General features: G+C 48.3%; 1 protein-coding gene across 1 annotated transcript in view; it reads left to right on the plus strand.

The window, feature by feature from the left end:
* The window catches only part of SIM1 (SIM bHLH transcription factor 1), a 94748-nt gene that overhangs the window by 17894 nt on the left and 57883 nt on the right, over window positions 1-18971 (plus strand). Inside the window, exons 3-8 of the mRNA XM_077303457.1 lie at window positions 10724-10806; window positions 11612-11701; window positions 12635-12743; window positions 12847-12932; window positions 15355-15554; window positions 15836-15942. Coding sequence (XP_077159572.1) covers window positions 10724-10806; window positions 11612-11701; window positions 12635-12743; window positions 12847-12932; window positions 15355-15554; window positions 15836-15942 — 675 coding nt within the window. The remainder of the gene's footprint in view (window positions 1-10723; window positions 10807-11611; window positions 11702-12634; window positions 12744-12846; window positions 12933-15354; window positions 15555-15835; window positions 15943-18971) is intronic.

Raw genomic sequence — 18971 nt, forward strand, 5'->3', positions numbered from 1 at the left:
GAGCTGCCGGGCAGAGCCCCTTCTTTTGCCCAGAGAGGGCGGCGGCGGCCGGCTCCTGCGCATCCTCCCGGCCGAGCCGGCGGGGCCCGTGGGATTGGGGCGAGTGGAGTGGCCTCCCCCGCCTCATTTGGTTACTAATTGGTTTCTTGTTTTAGAGATCGAAATCTCATTTTCAGGAGGCGACAAAGCCGGCCGGCCGGGAAGGTGATCCGGCGGGGCGGGGGGCGGGGGGCGGGGGGCGGAGCCTCGCAAGGAAAAGCGGAGCAAGGCAAGAGGGGAACTTCGCCCGGCTGGTCCCGCGCAACATGAGCCGGCGGACGCTCCTTAGATCCGTAATAGACACATCCCCTTCTCGGGCGACTTATGTAAATAGGATCGAGCCAGGCTGGAGGCGCGGCGAGGACCGTTTTGATCTTGGGAGGGTTAATGTAGCCGAGCCTGGCAGGCTTCCAAAGGAGATGCGGTTTTCCCTTCTCTCTCCCCGCCCCCTCCTCTTTTGACTTCGACCACTTTAGCCGGGGAAATCCCCTTTTCAGCCGGCCGGCGCTCCGGTCCCTTCTTCTTTCCCACTTTCCCCTTCTTCTCTGGGCCTCTCCAAATTACAAGAGACGCCCTTAGATCTCCTAATCCCAAAGCGAAGGGGAGATATGTGTGCCTCGGGTTTCTTTCTTTCTTTTTTTAAGGCAATTAGAGGATTTGCAAAAAATTGGCTGCGGTAGGTCAAGAGCAAAAAAAAAAAAAAAAAAAGGGGGGGGAGAGAAAAGAAAAGAAAAGAAGCCACTTTGGCTCTCTGGTTAAAACGAAAGCCGAGAAACGGGCGCGCCGGTTAGTAAACACCCCAGGGAAACTGGAGCCACAAGAATGCCCGGGACTGCAATTCTGCAGGCGCTTCCTGCGGGAGCACAGTGAGTGGGGCTCACTCCCTAGGAAACAGGCAGCAGGTCGCTCGGGGGAGGGGATGCCGCCCAGCGCTCTTCTGCTCGAAGTCACGACGCTCCGAATGGGGGTCCCTGCCCACTCCGCTGCCTGCGGTGGGTTCACCCTTGCCCCGGAGCACACCGCGTTGAATTCGGTGGGCCTTATGGAGGCATAAAAGCGCTTCGACTCCGGTGGCTGGGAAGCAGTCGGCCACTCTGAGGCGCCAGGCTCCGTGGATTGGGATTAGTTTGCCGGGGAGCCCCCCGCATTCAGGAGAGGGCCGTCTGGGACGGGGGCCCGCAGTCAATCAGAAGAGCTGACCAAAGAGCGGACAGTTGGCGAGTTCTAAGCTCGTCTCGTTTCCTCTGGCGGCAAATGGGGGCGGAGGCTTTTAGGAAGGCGCGAGGAAACATTTATTTCGCAAACATTAACGCGGGTCGAGCCGCTTGGTCCGAGGAGCGTTTCCACCGAGCTGCGCGACACAAAAGATGAACGAAGGTGGTTCCTGCCTGGTCGGGCGGAGGAGCTGCTCATTAACCGGCCAGGGCCACCAAAAGGGAGCCCCGCTCTCGATTCGGATTAATCAACAACCGCTGGGGGAGGGGCGCGACCCTCCAGGGCAATCTCCGACGGGGAGGGTGGGGGTCCGGGAGGAGGGAGCGGCTGGGCTCCGAGGAAAACCGCCCACGCGTCTTGGCCGTCCCTCGCTAGGCTCGCGTCTTCCATTCCCCGCCTGGGTCGTCAGAAAGCCCGGCGTCTCTCGCGCCCTCCGCCCGTAGCTGCGATGGGATGAAAAGGCACCCAGGAGGTTTGACTAGCCCTGGCTATTTGATTCACTTCCTAGTGGGGGCTTCTTCCATTGCACTCCGCTGAGGTTGACCAGCCAGCTTCCGTGGGGGAGAGGGGATCCGAACCTGTGGGCCGCTGCTTTTGCCTTTTAAGGGCCCAGCTCAGGCAGTAAAACCAGTCCTTGTTTGCCCCTCCTAGTTCGACCGAAGTGGCATCGGGATAGCAGCCAAAGCAGAAGGCCACCCTAATTACCCTGCCTGGCGAGGAAGCCAGTTCTGGGTCGACCTGCTCAGGCCTGTTCTGGAAGGCGTTGAGTCAAGAAACACGGGCAGATTCAGAAAGTTCAGGAGACTGAGCGCCTGGCCCATCCTTGGGCTGAGATGTCGCCCCAGAAGAGCAAGGCCGATTCCCTTTCCCAGGAGAGAAAGGGCAGGGGGGGGGACTTATTTTGCAATGAGGAAAGTAAGTTGTTCGATGACATAGCGATTTCCGGTCCAACTCACTTGCATTTCAGTGCGGCTGTGATACCCTCTAGAGAAAAGCCTCCTTCTCAGAAAGGAGTCGGGGAATTTGGGGGGAGGGTGTGTAGGGAGAGATATCAGAGACCCAATCCTGCGAAGGGTTAGCAAAGTATTTAACACAGCAAGGGCACACAAACCATTCTACGTGTAGATGAAGGGTTCCTAAGTGGGGAAAACACACTTGATAATAGCTAGGAGAGGCAGAAGAAAGGTACCAACGTCATCTCTAGCTGGGAGAAAGACGAAGGGTGGAACTTCCCAGAAGAGGGTGCAAATTTCCCTAACAGTAGCCATCTGAGAACTGCCAGGGAGGGACACTTAGAAGAAGAAGAAGAAGAGTTGGTTCTTATATGCCGCTTTTCCCTACCCGAAGGAGGTTCAAAGCGGCTTACAGTCGCCTTCCCTTTCCTCTCCCCACAACCGACACCCTGTGGGGTAGGTGAGGCTGAGAGAGTGCTGATATCACTGCTCAGTCAGAACAGCTTTATCAGTGCTGTGGTGAACCCAAGGTCACCCAGGTGGCTGCATGTGGGGGAGTGCAGAATCAAACCTGGCATGCCAGATTAGAAGTCAGCACTCCTTACCGCTACACCAAACTGGCTCTCTTAACAGGAGAGAAGGTGCTGGCCTCACAATGCTAGCTAATTGTCTTCTTGCTGCCTCCTGCAGGGTCTTTTCTTCTTCTTTTCTTTGTGCACTAAGCATTGCCTTTCCTCAACATCCCTTCTCAAGGTCTAGGGCACAAAGGCCACAAGATTCTTCTTCTTACCTAGACTTTCAAACTTTTCTAGCTTGATGAGTGCATAGGCTGAAGGGTATTAAGCATTGGTAAAGTGTTAATATCCAGAAAGTTAGCAGAATGCCTTGGTATGCAATTAGCACAGCGGGAGGCAGAGTGCATGTGGTCAGAAAACAACAAACAAAGAAAGACATGTTCACCAACATGGTCCTTAACTAATATAGGAACTATTTAATAAAGAACATAATACTACATACTTAGAGGTAAAGATAAGTTTCCTATTCTAATCTAAATAGCTGGATGGAGAGAGATGCTGGAGGCATCTCCCTTCCATCATGTTGCAGGCTTGAGAGATGTGGCGAAGAGGAAGAGACTGGGGGAACAGGAAATTACCTTCTAGGAACAGGTCAGTGAGATCAAAGGTGAGTGGTCAGTGTCCCTGTCTAACTGTGGTAGAGAGAGTTCCTGTTTATAGCCTCACAAGTCAGGAGACATCGCACAGAGAGCTGTTTCCATCACAGACTGCAATTGTTTCATCTGTAGGGCAGTATTCCAACTCAACATGCCCTTCTTCTTACATATTTCTTGCTAGGTTGATGCTTCACATTTAAGTTGTTGAGTTGATCTCCTTCTGTGCCAGTTTTATGCACCCTTGGTTGTGTTCCAAGGGTTGTACTGATTTGGGCTCCTCTATCCCAAAGTCTTCCATCACTTGTAGTGCCCATTTCAGTTCTCAGCAGGATTCTGCTGCTGCTGATACATACTCGGCTTCAACTGAGAGCCCGGCTACAATTTCTTGCTTCTTGCTGCTCCAGTTGACTGCTCCGCCAACATCCACTCATTGACTTTCTGCCTGTAGTCTCCTGCCCAGTCTGCCTCCAAGGATCCCACTAACTCAGATTGTCACTTGTTGGTAACTGTGGTTGCAGATGGGCAGAGCCATACAGGTACTTTGCAAATCTCCTGGCTGCATTCCAGTCCCTTTTGCTTGGAGCTTCCATCTTCCTGCATAACATGCCCACAGCTGCTCTGATGTCAGGATGGGTCAATGTGCTTATGGACAGAAATTTTCCAATTGCTTCTCTGTATTGCTTGTTGCCACGGAGAAGTTCACTATTTCCTTGCTGGTTCAAGTAGTTTGATTCTGTACAAGTGCTTGCAAGTTTAGCTCTTTTTACATTCACGTACTCCATAAGATGTAGGATTTTCAGTTTCTGGTTGAGAAGATAGCTTCCATCTTCTTCTTGTTTATTTTGTATTCCAAGATAGTAGTGGATATTTCCTCCTGGTTTAACATCTTGATTCAGATGCTGAACTATTTCATCACAGTCGTCCTTGTCTTCATTGCATAAAATCAGCTCATTTGCATAAGAATGTACGACAGCTCCCTATATCACAAGTATAGGAATCATTCTGCCTTGCTTTGTGCAAATCCTTCTTTGGTTTGCATTTAATGCAGTTTCTCATTCCAGCAACTCACAACCTGTTTCAGCCCATAGATGCTCTTTTGCAGTTTACACACAAGTTGCTTGTCCTTCAATTGTACAAATCCTGGTGGTTTACATGTAAACATCTTCCTTTATTTCTCCATGTAGAAAAGGAGTCTATGTCCAGATGCTCTACATCAGTGGTCCCCAACCTTTTTATCACTGGGGACCACTCAATGCTTGACAATTTTACTGAGGCCTATGGGGGGAGGGGTAGTTTACTCCTTTACTCTCAACCACTGCCCTAATGCTCTCTGATCGCTATGGTAATGTTTAAACATCCCTTCAAAATAAGATACAGACACGCCACAACAATGAACATAAGGAACATTTTATTTTCATGGAAATTTTAACTCATGACAATGACAAATCAATGGGAACCCTGAGCTTGTTTCTCTGCAACGAGATAGTCCCATCTGGGAGTGATGGGAGACAATGACACTCGAAATGTGTTGTAAAGGGCCGGGGGGGGGGGCGAAGGCATCCTTTGCGGCCCACATCCAATTAGTCGACAGACCACATGTGGTCCGTGGCCCACAGGTTGGGGATCGCTACTCTACGTGTATCTTTGTAGCTGCTGCTATGCTCGAGAGCATTCTTATTGAATTATGTCTCATTAATGTTGTGAAAGTTTCAACAAAGTCTTCTCCATCTTTCTGAGAGTATCCTTTAGCAACCAGTCTGGTCCTGTATCTTTGTATTTCCTCTTCTGCATCATGCTTGGTTTTGAAGACCCATTTGCATTCTACTGGCCTCTTCTCTAGAGGAAGTTCTGAGAGTGTTTGTATTTAGTTCTTGATCAGAGATTCTTTTCCCCATTTTCTGCTTTTTTTGCAGGCTCAGGCAGAGCTTCTGCCTCTGCAAAATAAGAAGTCTTCTTGAGGGTACTCCTTTGTTTGAACTGTCTGATACTTGGTTCTGGAAACCCTTCTGGTTGCTTAAGTTCTGCAAGTGCATCATATATAATGTCCATTGTACTCAGATGCATTGTTTCTGTTTGTTGGGCTTAATTTTTCTCCGTTCATACCTACTTTCTCTATGTTGCTTGATTTGTTCCTTGCATCATTGTAGACCACAATGCAGATTTTGATTGTCCTAGTTTCTGGTTTAAGGATTCTGCATCCTTTGCAACTCAGTGCATAACCTACAAAAATGCCTTCTTCTGCTCTAAGATCCATTTAGGTTTGCTCTCCTTTAGAAATGTAGGTCTTTGATCCAAACACTGTCAGATAATTCAGCCTAGGTTTGTGCTCATACCACAGTTCAAATGGTAGCAGTGCAGATTTCATCTGCACAGAACATTTCAGGTAGCTCTAATGCAGACTTTATCAACCTGGGTTTCATGAAACCCTGGGGTTTCTTGATGGCCCTGGAAGGGTTTCCTGAATGGGTGGGAGTTAATTAATTTTACTATATTTTTGAAATTTGTTAAACATATATCAGACGATATGACCATATATGGGCATGTCAACCTGCCCCCTACACCCAGAATGGCCAATAATGGGCTTGGAGGGGAAGGGAGAGCCCTCAGGTAGGTTTGCATACAGCTATGCTTCCCAACCATACCACTTGTGGGGGTTCTCAATGGTTAAAAAATTGACAAGGGATGCTCTAACTCAAGACATTTAAGTTAGAGAGTGATTTTTCCTGCTATACCACTCTGCTCTGAAGTGTATGAAATTGTAAGCTGATGCTCTGTTTCTCCTTCAATTAAACAATTCTTCATCTCATGTCCCACGTATTCCTCTCCATTATAAGTGCAGATTGCTAGTGGCTTTCTTTGAAATCTATTACTGGCCATTGCCACATTCACTTTAATTTTTTTCCTCTCTTGACTTTCCCCTTTAATTAGGTAGGTCACACGTAATCTTGTGTAATTTTCAGTAAAAGACAGCACATACTTATTCCCACTAGAAGATTGAGTTTTCATTTATCCACAAATATCATTGTTTTTCTGCTTTAGGGGTAGCTGCATTTGGCTTGTGCCATGTATCTTGTTAAAACTAGGTTGGCATCCCCTTTGCCTGAATACAGCATACAAAGCTTTCTTTAGTAGGACATTTGCATTCATTTAAATTCTGGCTTTCAGATTGGCAAAGCACATAACTGTGTCCCAATTGCCTGTGCCATATCCTGGAGTAATCTTTGTGTTTGCATTGCTTTGCATGGTTGACTTTCTGCATATAAACCAGCCTTTCCCCTCCTTATGATGATGGAGTAACTCCTGACATTTTCTTCAGGCTTTGAGTAACCCCAGAAGTGATGTCAGCTGGCCATGTCCCCATCACCCCATCCCCCAGAACTCACATATTTACAGTGTGCAGGGTATCACCAATAAAATAAAATGTTTGTTAAATAAGTAGTTTTATTTTTGTGTGTGCAGTGCAGTACCTTGCAAAACAAGGAGGCATTCATCTCAGGTGTCATAAAGCCCATGATGCAAAGTAGCAATTCTCCTCAGGGAAAATGAGCTCCTCAGAAAGATCACTTGTAGCTTTGGGAGATCTTCAAGCACCACCAGCAGGTTGGCTATCCTAGCAAGACTTGAGAAAATATTTTCCCAGGGTCAGAAATAGCTGCCAGGGCAAGGGGAAACTGGGAAGAAAGAAATCCTTGTGTGGGCTGGGCACAGTCCTGACACTGGATCCAGGTGTAGCAGCTCATGGCTAGGGATGCCAGCCTCCAGGTGGGACCTGGGGATCCCCTGGAATTACAGCACATCTTCAGACAGCAGAGATTAGTTTCCCTGGAGTAAATGGCTGCTTTGGAGGGTAGACTCTGTGCCATTGGAAACAGTCCTCCCATGCTTGAATGCTTGCAATAGCCTTCCTCCAGCCATTTTCTGTTGGTGGGGCTCTGAGAAGAAGTTCTGAGTAGGGGGTGGGTGGGGAGAGAATGGGTGTAGCCAATAGGGGGAATGCAGCACAGTCTGCTCTTCCCCCAATTCTTTTCCCATTATATGTAAATTCCACAAGACCACAACAGAAATCCCAAAAGACCCCACCCATCATTGGCCACTCCAGGAGGGGGCAAGTCAACATGCCCAAGTAAGGAGAGAACCACCCATTAAAGCAAGGGACATATTTTTTGGCTAGACACTCTTTAACTAGGGGTTTTCCTGCTTGAATTTTTCAGGCATCAATGGATGGATAAATATTCCCTTAGTGGGCTTTGAAGACTTTGGGAGGGGGCAAGTTGACATGGTCACATAAGGAGGAAACCACCCAGTAATTTACACACGCATACAATTAAATCACCCTCTACCAGAGTAAGTCCCCTGGGGCTCTGGAATAACTCTGGAGTTACACATAACCCTGGTTGGGAATGAGTAGTGTAAGCTTTGAGAGTGGTACAAATCATGATCTGCAGTTCCAGCTGCAGTTCATTCTCCTTTCTGTCCGATGAAACATTTTGTTCCTTGCCTTGCCAGTGCTCTTACAGATCTAAGATCATTCACTAGCTTTAGGACATTAATTCAGATAGGTAGTCTTGTTGATCTGAATCAGCAGAACAAAGTTCGTATCTTGTGGCATCTTTAAGACCAACAAAGTTTCATACTGGGTATAAGCCTTTGTGCGCATACACACTTCTTCAGTTACACAGAAACGGAAGTCACCAGCCATTACAGATAGGTAGAAAGTGGGGAGGGTGCTGCTTTAGATTCAAGATGCATAAGTAACTGAGCAATAACTGTAGCTAGGATTGGATGAAGGCAATTGGTAAGCCCCGTGAATAGCAACAAATTAACACGTATCATATTAAAAGAGTTTACAAACAGATGGGAGAAGGGAATGACCAGCATTTGTAGTGAAATAAGAAATCAATATCTCTGTTAAGCTCTTGGGAGGGCGCATTGTCCTGTAATATTGGCCGTTCCCATCACTAGGGAGTAATCTTTGCTTAACAGAAAAGAAGAAGTTTCAAGTGGGTAGCCGTGTTGGTCTGAAGCAGCACAACAAAACAAAATCAGTGGCACCTTTAAGACTAACAAAGTTTTATTCAAGGTGTGAGCTTTTGAGTGCAAGCACTCTTCCTCAGACTAAGAACTACCATCTTGACAGTGGGAATATAAAATTAATTCTGTTAAATTAGTAAACTGTGTCACAACATCCAAATACAGCTATATGTTAATTCTTTGCTAAAACAGCCAATCAGTCCCCTCAAATTCAGTTGTAGTTCACAAAAACACAGGAGAAATAAAACTGTCTATGTTAGTGACTAGCACTTTACCATTTGTGGCTTGCCCCATCTGTTTCCACCCAAGTGTGAAACATTCCTGCAAGTAGAATCTAAGCAGGCAACTGTCTTGTCCTGAGACCAGAGAGTTAAATTCAAAATCACATTATATATTACTAACATCACCTTACAGTCACATTGTCCCAATTGAAATAAATTGTTTACATGAGTTAAACAAGTTTAGTACGCATAGTAAGATTAAAAAATCTATGTTGTTGAGTCCAGGATATGTCATTGTTTTGACTGGTGTAATAACTTGCATTTCTGCAATCACCCTTTCAAGCTGGTTCTTGAAGTTCCTTTGTAATAAAACAGCTTTCAGGTCCCTTATTGAATGTCCTGGGAGGCTGAAGGGTTCCCCTACAGGTTTTTCAGTTCTGTGGTTTTTGATGTCAGACCTGTGTCCATTAATCCTTTGGCGGAGGGTTTGACCTGTTTGCCCTATGCAGAGAACAGAGGGGCATTGTTAGCATTTGATGGCATATACAGTGTTAGAAGATGAGCAAGTGTATAAGCCTTTGATGGTGTAGGCGACGTTGTTAGGTCCATTAATTGTGGCATTGGAGTGTATGTGGCAGCAAAGTTGGCAACTGGGTTTGTTGCAAGCTCTAGTACCAGTGTCCATGTTCACATTCGATGCTACATTGTTGTGGGTGAGGAGTTGTTTGAGATTGGGGGGCTGTCTGTGTGAAAGAAAAGGTTTACCCCCCCCCCCCCAGTGCTTGGGAAAGGGAAATGTGATTGCCCCTCAGTTTACTAATTTAACAGAATTAACTTTATATTCCCACTGTCATGATGGTGCTTGCACTCAAAAAGCTCACACCTTGAATAAATCTTTATTGGTCTTAAAGGTGCCCTTGGACTCTGATTTTGTTTTAGAAAAGAAGAAGGTTCCCCTGAAATCCCAGCTGAGGCAGAAAGAACTTTTCAGGATTGAGGAAGTGATGCAGTGGAAGCTGCAGCCTGCTGAAGTGAGGGGAAGGCACTTGCATCTCCAGTTCCGTCCTCCTCATCTTCTTATTGTGCCCCTTTTGAAGAGAACTATGACATGCATCTGTCCTTTGCAGCCTTCAGACGTCAGTCCCACTGTGTTGATTTGCAGTCTGATCAGAAGTAAATTCATCATGTTGATGGATTTATTTCTAGGCAAGCGAGCAGAACCTCCACCCCATTTCTTCCCCCCATTCCCCACCACCAAACCAAAATGTGAAATCATGCAGACATTTTTGAATGACCTACTGCACTATAACATTACCTTGATTTATTCCATTCACCCTCATTGTTATTTTGTTTTGATAACTAAATGGACATCATCCAGGCAATCCTAGGATGAAGGTTTGGCTTTTGGGATCATCCTCTTAATGGTTTCTTGACATTTAAATAGATTTACCATGGAAAAACTTTGGGGGAGGGGTATCATTTCTTGCCAAGACCCATTGTCGAAGGGAAATTGATTCTGTTGACTGAGAAACTGGAAAGAGGGTTAATTTAGTAGAACTCGAGCTGAGAAGCTTGACTTGTAGGGACTTGGGGAGAATAATATTGAGTTGATAGGATTTCTTATATTTAAAAATGACACAATACTAAAGGACAAGGAAATCTACCACCTCAAGGTTTGAAGCTGTAAATTCACCCAAGTGTCTTGGACATACGGCTTGTTCTTGCACATGCAAACCCAGGCTACGGGAACTGGAAGACAATGATGTTCAGCTGTGGATGTTGTTCCTTCTTGGTTTCATTCTGTATCTGAAGAGGTGTGTATGCATAGGAAACTTTGTTGGCCTTAAAGGTTCCCCTGGACTCAAACTGTGTTCTGCTGCTTCAGACCAGCACAGTCCCAAGGCCACCCTGTGAGCTCTATGGCAGGGTGGAAATTTGAACCCAGCCCCCCCCCCCAGCCTAAACCAATACTCTAACAACCTCACCAGGGTGGCTTCTATAAACTACTCTATGCCCCGTCAGGAACCATCTTTTAGGGAACCTTCCCCACCCCCCTGGTCTCGCTTTAACTTGCTGTGTCTCACTCTCAACAGGGCTTGGAGAAGCTTGGGGCCACTCGAGTCGCACTAGCCCCTTGGACAACGTTGGCCGGGAGCTGGGATCCCATCTCTTGCAGGTATTGCCCTGGAAAATATGAACTGACACAAGGAGGCCGGATCTCAACCCAGTTGAGGGGCAAGATCTGGATTCAAGGCTCTCGAGGCATATAGGAAACATCTGCTGAGTCCCATGTGTTCCCACTTCCTCAGGTCCCCATGAAATGCCATGGGCCCTGCTGCATGTTTGCAGCCCCCACCCATGGATTCTGCTCCTCAACTTGGTCCAAGGGCCATTGAAGGCAGGCAGGCAGGCAGTCCTGTTTCTGAATGTGAGGATCATTTTGGATCATTCTCTGATGATCCGCCAAAAAGTGGGTAGCACATGTTGTCCTTTCCATCTGTGATCCTTCACTTGAATATGATAGAACTAAAGCAGGCAGAGTTATGCAAAGCCAGGGTGAGATACCCACAGACATCCCTACCTTTCAATTCCAAACTGGTACCCATTTAAACCTGTTTATAAGAGGGAATAATCTCAATCCCAGAGATGGTTTCAATTCACCTCAGGTGGAGGGAGGTTCACTTCCAGAGACTTTTAAATTGTGATGGAAGCGGAATATTACATCAAAGGCAACAGGTGTTTCTTGCCTTTCTCATTCTACCACCCTATTCCCCCCCAGATGTTGCTAGAGACTCTCTTCTGCCCCATTTGCTCAGGCATCTGGGGGAAAAGTCAGCCATGGCCGCCCTCAGGTAGCCTTCTTGGATGCTTTAGGATGCTTTGGGCTGATCCTGCGTTGAGCAGGGGGTTGGACTAGATGGCCTGTATGGCCCCTTCCAACTCTATGATTTACTGTTCTTTTGTGTTTCCTCTCCTTGCAGACTTTGGACGGATTCATATTTGTGGTGGCTCCAGACGGCAAGATCATGTACATCTCTGAGACCGCCTCTGTCCATTTGGGCTTGTCACAGGTATTTCATGGCGGGATGGACGGAAGAGAGGACTATTTTTTAGGATCTGCTCACAGTTAGGAATGTGTGCGACTGGCAATATTTAACTTCGGGTAAATATGTGTGTTGCAAGTCCCTTTGCAACCAACCAAAGGTCCTAATGGGGTAGCCATAAATCTATTGTCGCTAATTAATTACGTATACTTCTGCTTTTCAGTACCGCATAGAACATTCCCAACAGCAGTTCCCTCTGTCCCAAGAGGAGCCCTGTCAGCAGTCAGTAAAACGCCAGAGGCTTCCCCCTATGGCCACCACCAGCCCCTCCATGTAAAGTCGGCCCTGGCTCTTCCTTTGGCCTCGGGAACCGTGCCGCTTAGCTGTCCCGTTTCTGAAAGCCGATGGGGCCGTCTGGCACGGGAATGTTTCTTGCCCTTCCCAAGGCCAACTGGAGGAGAGGCCTGGGGGCTTTCTTGCTTTTTTGACGGCTGGCGTACATGATGGGGCTTTCCTCGATTCGGACAAACATGCCCAGTGTCAGCCTGCAGGCGAGTGACCTAGGACAAGTTCCCCTTGCAATGCCTGGAGCAGAAACTCCCAGTTCTCCCACTTAGGCTATCCCCCCCCCCTTGCTCAGCTCCACCGCATTTAATGGCCGCAGGCGGACCAGCTTTCCCCATACCTGGAGACCGGAGAAGCCTTCGCGGGGTGCAGATTTCTGCCCGCCCTGCTTAAAGGAAGGCCCAGGGATGCTGGCGGTGGACGGAAGGACTGGGCGACCGCATTTCTTTCCATCCGCATGATGGAGTGCAATGTGGATCAGCCTCTAAGCGGACTGCCCCAAAGAGATCCAAGCCTCTAAAATGCCTCTGCCATGTGTGAATGCCTTCCGCTGAATGTGGTGCCTACGGAAAGATACAGCGCCCTTTCTCTCCGCCTCCGATCCCTCTCTTGCAGGTAGAGCTGACTGGCAACAGCATTTACGAATACATCCACCCAGCCGACCACGATGAGATGACCGCGGTGCTCACGGCTCACCAGCCTTACCATTCCCATTTCGTACAGGGTAAAGGTCACCGGGTAAAGCAGCGGGTGGGAAAGAAGGCAGCGGCCGGCGTCAAAGAGCAGCCTCTTCCCTGACATGCGTGTTGTGCCCCCTTGTCTCCTAGAGTACGAGATCGAGCGCTCCTTTTTCCTGCGCATGAAATGCGTCTTGGCCAAGAGGAATGCCGGGCTGACCTGCGGAGGCTACAAGGTAGGGGGGCACGATGGAGCCAACTAGTGGCCGGTCCAAGAACCGCGCCCTCTCGGGGCCAAGAACAAAGACGTCTTGTCTTCTGAAGCGGCTCTAGCGGCTGGGAAGGACGTCGCATTATCCTCAAGGATCCTGATTGATTCCCCCTGCCCCCCCCAGCACAACCAGGCAATGCCAAACGGGATGGGGACCCCGTGGGCACTTTTCCTGGGGAGAAAACCCCAGGCTCGAGGAGGAGTGACTTCTGAGTAAACATGCCGAGGATCGGACTATAAAGCGATATCCCTGAACAAATCGACGCCGTTTAATCTGTATCGATTGTAATGGGGTTTTATTTTCCTGTATGGCTTTAATCCTGAATGGGCAAAACCCGAAGGCTGTTGGCCCAGGCAGCGCTACGTGGAATTCGGCTCCGGCGAATTCAGTGGGGCCGAGTCCCAAGTCAAATTGTGAAAGCTGATCTAAGCCCCCCATGCTCGCCTGATGTAGAGCAGCACAGGAAGACCAAAGACCTCTCTGCTTTCCGTGCTTACTCGGGAGACATTTCCCGCGCTCTTTCCCCTGCTTAGCCCGTGGGTTCTTCCAGGCGCTCGTCCCATTTTATCCCTCTCTTCCCCCCCCATCCCCGTGGTAAATTAAACACCCGGGGAGAGGGACGCGAGGCTCCCCAGCCACGATCCTCAAGGAACTTGCTCGATCGAGGGTTAGGGGTCGCTGGAAGGGAGAGGCTTGGCTGGCCACTGCCGTTGTTTGGAGCCGTTCCGGGGGGAGGCGGGCGGGCTGTTTCTCCCGGTGTCTTGCCCGCCTGGAGCCGCTGCCGCACCCGAAGAGGCCTTGGGAAGCGAGGAAGGGCCCCAGGGCCACGTTGGTCCCCGGCCACTCCCCTCCCCACGGCAGGCACGAGCGGCAATCGTCCCCGAGGTTGGGATGGCGAATGGCAGCCGAAAGCCTTCCGCCGCGCCTTGTCCGAGAGAGCTTTGAAAAGAGAGAGGTGGGGGGGGGAGTCCCAAGAAGGGCAGCGAGAGCCTTCGAGCCGAGTCCTCTCACACCCGAGTCCAAAGGGGATCTAGGCGGCACTCAGTCAGCGCCAACAGAATTTAGTCCCCTCCATGCGGGAGCGCCATTTAAGTTTAGGCAGGGACGGAGGAAGACTCCCGTTTCTAAGCACAGGCGGTTCGCTCTCTGCGGACCAAGCCGTAAAGTGGTCCCGGGCGAGGACGGAAAGGAATGTAAACCCAGCAGTTAGGTTTGGATGGGTTTGTAAACAATCTCCCCCGCCCCCCCCCCCCCCCAGCGCGATCCCGCTCGTGTTTGCTCGGCTGTACGTGTCCGCCTATTTCAGCGGAACTGCCCACAGGATCTGGGGACGGCGAGGTGGCCACCTTGGCTTTCGTGCCCGCTGGCTTGATTAGGAAGCCACCCTGAATGTGCAGGTTACATGACAACCCCAGAACAAATACATCTCTTGCATCTCCTATGGCAGAGGTTGTCGCCCTATGGTCCTCCAGATGTTCATGGACTACAATTCCCATGAGCCCCTGTCAGAGTTTGTGTATCCCGCTCCAGCGTTTGTTGGATGTCCATGAACATCTGGAGGACCACAGGTTGACTACCCCTGGCCTATGGGATACCTCTGTAGTATTGTTAACGAGAATTTCTCACCTGAAACACTTCCTAGGCCATTAGATACATGTAGTTTATCCCAGGTGTGTACCACAAAGTGATCTGGCTGAACGTGCTTGAGGATCGCGGCCATACACTATAAAGCACTCATCCTTTTGGAAATGCAGAGGAGGCGCACAGTGCAGAGGGCCAGTTCATACCTCCCTTAACAGGATAAAACCACCGAGCCTTCAAATAAATCAGTCAGGAAGGCAACTATTTCCAGGTGAGATGATGCTTTTCGGTGGGGTGAAATCGCAACACAGTTCCCCTGTATTGGAGTACCGCACACCTGGGTCTGAAGCAGCAGAATAAATGTAAAGTCCAGTAACTGAGGAAGTTTTCCTGCACAGGAAAGCTCATGCCTTGAATAAAACTTTAATGGTCTTAAAGGTGCCGCTTGACTCAAACTTTGTACTGCCTTCCAGTTCAGCAGGGGAGGGTAGAAGGAAGTGGCGCCTTTAAGGCCAACCAAGTTTTATTCAGGATCTAGCCTTTTGTGTGCAAGCACACTTCTTCAGATATAAGGCGTCAGAGTCTCCTCAACCATACCGTTAGGTAAAGGGTGTGTGTGTCATTTTGCTGACTCTGCTATCTAGCTTTATGTCATGCGAAGTGCTGGAGACTTCAGCCCGCTGGAGAGTTCAGTGTTGAGCCTGCTCACGCCCCATTCACCCATGTCACCCCCTGGACTTCTGCTAACGAGGCGGTGGTGTGGGACGAGTCCTATTGACTGTAACGGTTCTCCATTTCATGCCAGGTCATTCATTGCAGTGGCTACCTAAAGATCCGCCAGTATAGCCTGGACATGTCCCCCTTCGACGGCTGCTACCAGAACGTCGGCTTGGTGGCCGTGGGCCATTCGCTGCCCCCCAGCGCCGTGACAGAGATCAAGCTCCACAGCAATATGTTCATGTTCCGGGCCAGCCTGGATATGAAGCTCATCTTCCTGGACTCCAGGTAGGCGGGGCTTGGCGAGGGGATAGGGGGAGGCCCTCCGTTCTGTCCCTGGCATATCCCGGTCCAGCACTTGGGCCAGAGGTTTTCAGCAGAGACCGTGCTCTGCTGGAGAGCCGCAGCTAGTTGGAGAAGGCTGCACGCCGTTAGGTTGGCCCTGCGGAGGAGGGATAGAGGCAAGCAAGCGGCTCTGATGTGGCGCAAGGCAATTTCACTGCATGCTCTTCTGGCAGAACAGCCCCCCCCCCAGCCACTGACTGCCTCCCCCTCGCTTCCTTTGGCAGGGTGGCTGAACTCACCGGCTATGAGCCCCAAGACCTCATCGAGAAGACGCTGTACCATCACGTCCATGGCTGCGACACCTTCCACTTGCGCTGCGCGCACCACTTGTGTAAGGAACCTCTTCTTCCCGGGCCTTTGCTGCTTGAGCTTGTGCGGGCTTCCTTGGAGCCGGACTCTCCAAGAAGGCCCGCACCGGTGTGCTTGGGCATTTCCAAGCTGGCCACCACAATCCCAGGCAAACGAGTTGGAAGCAACCCCCACCGAGTTAAATGGGACTGGAAAAGGGGCCTTGGGAAGCAGAGAAAACACAAAAGAGGGCTGTCGATGGGAAAGACAAGGAGGGAAGAAATGGAAGGCAGATATATGGCCCCTAGCGATCCTCCCTAACCTATCCAGACCATCATTTTGTCCTTGTCCAGGGATGAATGGATGACATCGGGATTTGATCCTGCTTTTGACACATTTGGGATCAGAATGTTTTCCTGAATTGTCTACAGAGAGCCCCATGGTTATGATCCTGTTGATCACACACCCCTCCTTGGATGGTTAACCATTAACAGTTACCATTTGCCTTATTTATAGGCCATCTTTCTCAGTGAAACTGAAGGTGGATTACCCAGTGCAGGTTGATGCAGTAGCTATAGGATTACAGTAATCTAGACCAAGGCATACAATGTTAAATGGTATGATTAAACAATGCCATAAATGGTATGTTCTGAGTATAAAAACAAAGCAGCAAGAATAGAGTATTGCACATGGAAAAAGACACAGTGGTACAGGTGGTGGTCTCTCTCCCTTCTCTTAAAGCGCCTTCCTGGACCATTTGTTCTGTTATAGCCCTGCTGCATTTATAAAAGTGCCCTCTAGAATAGTTCAGTTTTGCATAGTTCTCAGAAAGCCAAGTGGGTGGGAGCTTCCCTGGACTGCTCAAGCAGGCCATTCCACAAGGGGAAGGCCGCAATGGAGAATCCATGCCCATTGTCAGCTGTTGATCTTGCCCATTGGCAGGTGGGACTGGCAGGAGGCCCAACTGAGATCCATGAAGCTGTCCTAGCACAGCATGGAGGGAGAGGTGTAAAAAGAATGAGTTTCCTGCCATTCATTTTAAGAATGGTGGTAATGTCTGAGTATTATTTGACTTAGTATATATACTATGGCAAGACCACCATCACAAAAAACAAAGTTCTGTTATTAACACTTAATTTCTGGCACGAATACTCATTGTCACCCACATACTGCGGCTATAATAGTAAATTCTAATAAATAATCAATTCCTCCTAATATTCATCTTTATTAGGAGTATTAAGTAGTTATGGTTTTATCCAGATTTTTATTTATTTATCTATAAATCATGACCCTAAACAGACTGATCTGAAAGTTAATTATATAGCTGATTGGTTCTCAGTGTATACAGGGCAGGGCTAAGAATTCTAGAATGAAGATCTAGAGTGGGTTTCTTGAAACCATATAATTGGGTTTGTAGTTCAGAAGCGAGGCCCTCTGAGCTATTGTTAAAGATTTGATTTTCCAGTCATTAGTATTATTTCTGTCAAAATATTTGTTGCCAAGGTGCATTTGTTGCCAAGGTTTTCTTAACACATTTAAAAAGAAATGTTAAGGCATACTAAAACATAAAAAATAGGGGAAACAGTTTACTTTGTTTCTTAAAAGGTTTATTTTTAGATTGCTGGGGTGACATGTGGCCTCCCTAACTGTTTAACAATGTGTTAATAGCTAGTGATGGGATGGATTTGGCATGAAAGAAATTGCATTATTTGGGAAGGGGCTGGTGTGGAATATCCTTCCAAGATTGATATCAGTGGGAATGAACACCAAAGTACTTGGGTCCCATCCAAATGCCTGGGATTGCAAAACCCATGGAGCTTTTGCAAGAGACTTCAGTAGGACTATCACTGTTCTTTGGCTTACTAAAAGCTCCCCTCCATCCTTGATCTGGCTAGTTTTTGTTTTTAAAGAGCAGTAGAAAAGTACCTTCTTAGACTGGTTGACTGCTAGGTTTATATCATTGGTAGGAAATCAAACATTGGTGTAATTTCTGCCTGTTATAAAGTATAGCAGGTCTACTGCCAGAAAAATAAAGTAGTAACTCTGTCCACAGCCCAAGCATCATTCATCTGTAATCTGTAAATCACCCCCCCCCCCACACACACACACATGGATATGCATATACAAATACAATCATAGCTATTGGGGGGAGCTGACAAGGGTAACACCCCACCCCAAATGTACCCTGCCCCATCAAACCATCTTGAAAGAGGTCCCCTTATCAGTCATGCCAAGAGCAGCGTGCAACTAATTAGAAGAGTTGAGCTCCAAGAGCACCCGGCACCTGTGAAGGCAATGGTGGGGGCAAAGCAACAGACAGGTGCTGGCTGGCCAGCTTTTCTTAGAGGAGCATAAACAGAATGCAGCTGAGCCAAAGCGCCCATATGAACAAACAAGCCCAAGGTGTTTTTTACACCTCTAGACCAGCTTGCCCTGGATGGGGCCTGCCAGACTCCAAATTCTTCCAGCTGGAAATGCTCACTGCACTTGGCCTCCAGCTATATTGCCCACCTCCCGGAGCTGCTACGGGTGAAGACAGCTAGGAGAACAGTGACTTATTGCAACTCCTGCCATTTTCTTAGCTTATTTTAGGGGTGTCATTCTGTCAGCCTGAAGTTCAAATGAGCCATTCTAGTAAGCACTGAGTGACCTGCCTTCCTTTTATTCAATGGGCCTTTCTCTGTGGCTCCTGGCTGTAAAAGCAGACAACGTTATAACACAACTGCTAATTTCTAAAGCCAAGACAGCCTACAGAGTTCCAAAGGCGAAGCTTAGATTTCCATTTTAAAAGTCTAAAAAACAATGAATCCCTAGTGTTTGGTTTGTGGCCCCCAGTTTTTCAGCACCAGGTTTAATTTAATTGATGCTCATATACTTAAATCTATGCCATAAGCACATGTACTTGCAAAACAGCTCCACTGAAATCAATAAGACTTCTGCAAAAACAATGTGGATTGGAAACGGCACTATTTTGACTGAGCCCTTTTAGTCCCTATCTGCTTAAATCTCAGAATTCCATTTTAACTAGCTTTGGGACCACTGTATGTTGCTCACATCTACATTACACATTTA

The sequence above is a fragment of the Paroedura picta genome, chromosome 1 (genome assembly GCF_049243985.1).
Source record: "Paroedura picta isolate Pp20150507F chromosome 1, Ppicta_v3.0, whole genome shotgun sequence".
NCBI classification, from domain to species: domain Eukaryota; kingdom Metazoa; phylum Chordata; class Lepidosauria; order Squamata; family Gekkonidae; genus Paroedura; species Paroedura picta.